Below are 6,416 nucleotides of genomic sequence, written 5' to 3'. Positions count from 1 at the left end.
AATGCTGATAAAGCAGCTAATGACATGCTGCACGATAAGCAATATTTTAAAAAATATTATTTTTCCTATTTTTCAACCCGAATACTCTTAAAACGCCTTTAAACAATCGCGCGCCTTGCGATTTCTATATATTCATTTGTTTGTTTATTTATTTAATTGTTTTACTTCACGCATATACTTTTTAATTCTCGCAACTCGATCAATAGCATGACAGGAAAACGTCTTTCTTACTTATTTATTTACTTGTGTAATATCTGATGCACACCGAGCCCGAGAAAGTCACGGCTCAAGTGCGCTGAGCAGCAGGCCGCCTTCCTCCCTCACTTCACTTCACTTCAGCTCGCAGATCATCAACAGAGAGGCTAAAAGAACTCGAACCCACACCCATCTGGCTGAAGCAGCCTTCACCCCCCCAGTACTGAGCAGCGCGCGCGCCTGCAGATATCCGTGTTTTATTATTACAGGAACGAAGAGGAGTTTATTCGCAGTAAATATTTTCAAATCTCGGCTCAAAAAAAAAAAAAAAAACACACAACAAACAGCTGTAAATGTACGAATCATCATATTAAAAAGATCCCCGTCTGGCGGGTTGCTGATGTGTCGGTGTGGAGGCAGATCCACACCGCAGGGATGCTGGAGGGGAAACGGATTTATATCAATAATGACCAAACGAATCAGCTATTAAATCTATTAATTATATACACAGGAAATAAATTCAATTAAATCGGATGATATTACTCTCATCACCTGGATATAAATTAGTCTATAATGAGTTCCTCCTTCACCCCATTTCAAAATAATCTCCAGACGCAGCGACAATTCACGCGTTTTATTCAATATTTCTAAACATGTCTTAAAAAAAATGCACGTCGTGTCTGAAGTTAGTGTGTAAACATTACATCATGCAGAGTGATGAAGAACCAATCAGCAGCTTTAAAAACAAACCGGACACGAGGCGCGCGCGCGGAAATAAACACCACAGTATACACAACCCACATTTATATATGTGTATAGTTCATAAATTAGTAAATAAAAGCCTAAAACATTGAATATAAAAAAAAATAAATAACCAGCGGCTGAAACAGAAGAAGAAGTGTAAAATATAAAACCGGGAAAAAAAAATTTGGTGGTTTAAAAAATCTAAACAAACAAAGCTAACGCGCTTTATTTGTATTTCCGCACATAAATATAAATGTAAAAATTATAGTTTAAAAAAATACCCACCTAATCACTATTTAAGGAAAACTTTATTTGGAAATAAATACGTCAGTAAATAAACAGACTAAAAGTTCCGCGATGACGCAACTCGGAACCTGAAGGGCAGCGCGAGCGAGCGAGCGCTGCGCGCGGCGGGGAGCGGATCACTCACGCGCTGCTGCTCTAAAGGGGACATTCATTAACAAACAAACAAACAAAAAAGGCACGAGCTCCATCTCACTCACGCGCTCCTTCTTTTCTGTCTGCGCTCAGGACCAGGAGGCTTTAATACACCGAAGAGGAGGGAGGAGGCGGAGGGGAGGAAGAGGAGGGAGGAGGCGGAGGGGAGGAGGCGGAGGGAGGAGGTGGAAGGGCGGAGTTGTATGGATTCCTAATCCCCCCCAATACATATACATACACACACACAAAAACCCCATCTCTCATAATGCGTCCTGATTGGTCAGAGGGATCCGGCGGCGCCTCTGATTGGCAGGCTGTTCAGGTCCGACCCTCGTTTTCTGTCCGGGTTTTGAAGCTTCAGCTAAAAGGCCATTCATGAGGTTCAGCATTCCTGCAGAACGGAGGAGACACACACGCACGAACACACACTCGTGCAGAGATGACACACTGACACGCAGGGCTCCTCTGAGGCTCCTTCTTCTTCTTCATTTTGTTTCTGGAGCAGGAAGCTTTCACACACTGCATCTCTGCTGCAGGACGCTGACCTCCTTGACACACCACAGGTGCAAAAACTTCTGCACTTTTTTCCTTCTGAAAGTTTTCTGGCCTCTGCTACTCTCCCTCTCTCTCTCACACACACACACACACACCACTGTAAAGGTAACTTTTTCTTTATTTTTATTTCCCCTCATTTTTCTCCCAGTCTGACACTCACTGGTTCTTTCTAGCTTTTTCTTTCTTTCTAATTTATTTTATTTCGACGACCAAAATTTTTTTGCCTTTGGGATCTGCCCGGTCAAAGCGTTGGATCCGTCGGCGTACTGCGATCCTCCTCCGGTGTTCGGCCCGGACCTCTGCCCCAACATGATCGCTGCTCAGGCAAAGCTGGTCTACCAGCTCAACAAATACTACAACGAGCGGTGCCAGGCACGCAAGGCGGCTATCGCCAAGACAATCCGCGAGGTGTGTAAGGTCGTCTCGGACGTCCTGAAGGAGGTGGAGGTACAGGAGCCGCGCTTCATCAGCTCTCTGAGTGAGATTGACGCACGCTACGAGGGCCTCGAGGTAATCTCGCCTCATGAGTTCGAGGTGGTGCTCTACCTCAACCAGATGGGCGTCTTTAATTTTGTGGACGATGGCTCGTTGCCAGGCTGCGCCGTCCTGAAGCTCAGCGACGGCCGCAAGCGCAGCATGTCCCTCTGGGTCGAGTTTATAACCGCCTCGGGGTATCTGTCAGCACGAAAGATTCGATCGAGGTTCCAGACTCTGGTGGCGCAGGCGGTGGACAAGTGCAGCTACCGCGACTCGGTCAAGATGGTGGCCGACACGAGCGAGGTGAAGCTGCGGATTCGAGAGCGTTACGTGGTGCAGATCACTCCTGCTTTTAAATGCACCGGGATCTGGCCCCGCAGTGCTGCTCAGTGGCCTCCACCGCACATCCCGTGGCCCGGACCGAACCGGGTCGCCGAGGTCAAAGCTGAAGGATTTAATCTTCTCTCGAAAGAATGCTACACATTAGCGGGGAAACAAAGCTCAGCCGAGAGTGACGCCTGGGTCCTGCAGTTCGCAGAGGCAGAGAACCGGCTGCTGATGTCCGGCTGCAGAAAGAAGTGCCTGTCCATTTTAAAAACGCTCCGCGACAGGCACTTGGAGCTGCCGGGGCAACCGCTCAACGGCTACCACATGAAGACTCTGCTGTTGTACGAATGTGAGAAACACCCGCGCGAGAGCGACTGGGACGAAGCGAGCCTCGGCGATCGCATCAACGGCGTCCTGCTGCAGCTCGTCTCCTGTCTGCAGTGCCGTCGGTGTCCTCACTACTTCCTCCCCAACCTCGATTTATTTCAGGGCAAAGCGACGTCAGCCCTCGAGGCGGCCGCCAAGCAGACCTGGAGACTGGCGAGAGAGATCCTGACCAACGCTAAGAGCCTGGACAAACTCTGAACTCTAAAAATAAATGAACTCAATTAACTCAAAACAAAAGACTTTGAGAACAGCAGAAGGGAAAAAAAAAAAAACAGATCTGCAACCACGCCTGGACAAACTCAACCAACAAACAAGACCTGGAGACTCACAAGAGAAATTCTGAGCGGTGACAAAAGCCAGGACTGACTCGAAAAAAAACAAAAAATACGCAGAGTCACCAAACTCAAACAATTTACAAAAACACAAACAGGGAAAATAGAGACTCGTGAGCTACTTTCAGCCTGAACATACTCTGGAAGGAAAAGGAAAAAAGCGTGAAGAAATCTGCAGGAACCTGGAACAGCTTTCAGCTGAAAACCTACAACTGAGGAGACTTTCCGAAAGAAATCCTGGACAAAAAACACACAATAAATAATCTAATAACGAGGCATGTTGAAGACCACATCGCTTTACAGCTTCAGAAAGACTTTTTTTTTTTTTCTTCCCCCACCAGGACATTTTATTACAGCAAGGAGAATAAATCCTAAACCTACATCTCAATGCCATGCCATGATTTTACTCTTCATCCTTTCAACTGACAAACAGCTTGGAAAAAACTGTAAAATAATAATAATTAAAAAAAGAAAAAAAAAACAATGAAGATTTGTAAAGAGAACCTACATGGGCATACGAACACTCCAGACTTTTATTTACACTGAAAGTGGACTTATAATGGAGTCGAGCGAAGAGAAACGTTTCAGCTGAGATGCAAATGGGACATTTTGAGAGGAAAAAAAAAATAAACGTGAAGGTACATTTTAACGTCATAATGTCTGTTTAAATGTTGTTTTTCTTCACAAAGTGAAACTGTTTTTATTTAATTACCATGCACAATAATATCTTGAATTGCTTTAATGTTTTTAAAAAATGTAGCGTGCCAAGTTTTCCATTTTATGTCTAAAATTGAAATGTTAATAAAAATGATATTAAAACTTAGCATTTGCTGTTGTATATTAATAATAATAACAATTATTCAATTATTACAGCTATTAATAATATATTAACAACTAATTAGAACTAGTAATTAAAAATATAAATCAATAAATAATGACTGTAATTTAACACACATTACGTCATAGTGATGTATTGACATTAACTTTCGTGTTCACTTTTACAGTCCAGAAAACGCTTAATGTAGATACGGTATGATATCAAGCACTTTTTGTATTTTTTTTACACTTTAAAAAAATTAAATGAATAACTTTGTAATATTCTTCATAAATAGCCAGATCATAAGATCATATCCAGTGTGTGTCTATACACACACACACATTTATATATACACACACGTGTGTGCGCGCGCGCGCATGTGTGTGTACAGTCCTGTGCAAAAGTCTTAGGCCCATGTAAAGAAACGCTGTTGACCAAAAATGGCTTAAAAATAATGAAATGAAATGTTTCAACATTAAAAAAAATTACTATAAACAGCAGTCAGCCATAATAAATGAAACAAAGTCAATATTTGATGTGAGACGACGCTTTGCTTTAAATAAAGTAGTTTCAGGTACAGTGAGTGCAGTTTTATAAGGAAATGAGCTGTACACGGCAAAAAATGATATCTTAGCAAGTGAAAATATCTTGAAAATAGTTGAAACGATCTAGCATTTCCTATTAGAAGAATACAAGACACCAATTCTGAGATTATTAAACCCAGTTCTAGATTGCAACCAACTTATTCTAAGATGTCTTATCAAGTAAAAATATCCGTCCATGCAGCAAGATCATTTCACTAGTATTAAGTCATTTTCTCCTCAAATTCACTTTTCAATTTTTTTGCAGTGTAGGTTTTACTGAGCATCTTACAGAACCAGCCACAGTTCTTCTGGACACTTTGTCACACTCGCGTCTTCATTTTGCACCAAAACCCAGCAGCCTTCATTAAGTTTTCTTTTTTTATCTGAAAAGTGCTCTCTTATGGAATATGCTGCTCAGATACAAACATTTTTCTGTAGCATTTAATTTTTTGCTGGAAAACGAATGTTTGGACTCTAAAATGTTTTTGTACCGACTCCATAATGTAGAAGTCATAAAATAGAAATCTATAACAAAGTGTATATGAAAAAAAATAGGGTGCCTTAGGCTTTTGCACTGGATGGTGTGTGTGTACATTTTATGTGTGTGTGTGTGTGTGTGTGTGTGTGTGTGTATACATATATATATATATACATATATATATATAAAATCACACAAAGGGAGAGAGAGAACCAGTCAAAAGTTTGTACACCCCTACTCTACTCCTTCACAGTTTTTTTTTCTGTATTTTGACTATTCTCTACATTGTAGACCAATAGTGAAGACGATAAAACTATGTAATAACATTTGGAACATGGATAGAATTGTGTGGTAAATTAAAAAAAAAAAAATGTTTGATATTTTAGATTCTTCGGCGTATCCAGCGTTTCCCTTGATGACGCTTTGTACACTATTGGTATTCTCTTAACCAGCTTCATGAGGTAGCCACCTGGAACGCTTTTCAATTAACAGGAGTGTCTCGTCAAAAATTAATTCGTGGACGAGTTTCCCGCCTTTTTCATGCGTTCGAGATGAAACAGTAAATAGTACATTTAAAAAATACAAACAATAAAATAGCCCTATTCGACACCACAACTGTAGCAATCCATACTATGTCAAGAACCGAAAAACTAAGTAAAGAGAAACGACAGCCATCATTACTTTAAGACATGAAATGACTTTCAATTAACGACAAGATAGAAAAATCACTGGATTCGATCGAAGGTGTGTCCAAACTTTTGACTGGTCCTGTATAAACACAATACAACATTTCAAAAACCATAAATACACTTCTCTGTCATGGTTACAGTTGTTTGTAGATCAAAATTTTTTTTTTTAAGGTAATTCATTCATCATGAAATAACATTGATTTAAAAATAATTTTAAAAAATAAACTGCCTGAACAGACCACTACAAATAAGCCAAGTTTGTTTTATGCTTCATTTTTAAACATAATAATAATAATAATAATAATAATAATAATAATAATAATAAAAAAGTCTCACCGGTGATGGAAAAAATAATAATTGAAGAGATGAAATAAAGCTGTACAAAAGGGAGTT

The 6,416-nt window shown here is 40.5% G+C and overlaps 2 protein-coding genes across 2 annotated transcripts in view; one reads left to right on the top strand and one right to left on the bottom strand.

The window, feature by feature from the left end:
• The window catches only part of lrba (LPS-responsive vesicle trafficking, beach and anchor containing), a 373,382-nt gene that overhangs the window by 93,394 nt on the left and 273,572 nt on the right, over positions 1-6,416 (bottom strand). The gene's annotated exons all lie outside the window — the stretch shown is intronic.
• Positions 2,242-4,125, top strand: mab21l2 (mab-21-like 2). The gene has a single exon (XM_060915961.1). It carries the CDS (start codon positions 2,242-2,244, stop codon positions 3,319-3,321), a length of 1,080 nt encoding a protein of 359 aa, XP_060771944.1. The 3' UTR covers positions 3,322-4,125.

The sequence above is a fragment of the Neoarius graeffei genome, chromosome 3 (assembly GCF_027579695.1).
Source record: "Neoarius graeffei isolate fNeoGra1 chromosome 3, fNeoGra1.pri, whole genome shotgun sequence".
Classification (NCBI taxonomy): Eukaryota; Metazoa; Chordata; class Actinopteri; order Siluriformes; family Ariidae; genus Neoarius; species Neoarius graeffei.
This window is presented reverse-complemented; position numbering and strand designations above follow the sequence as displayed.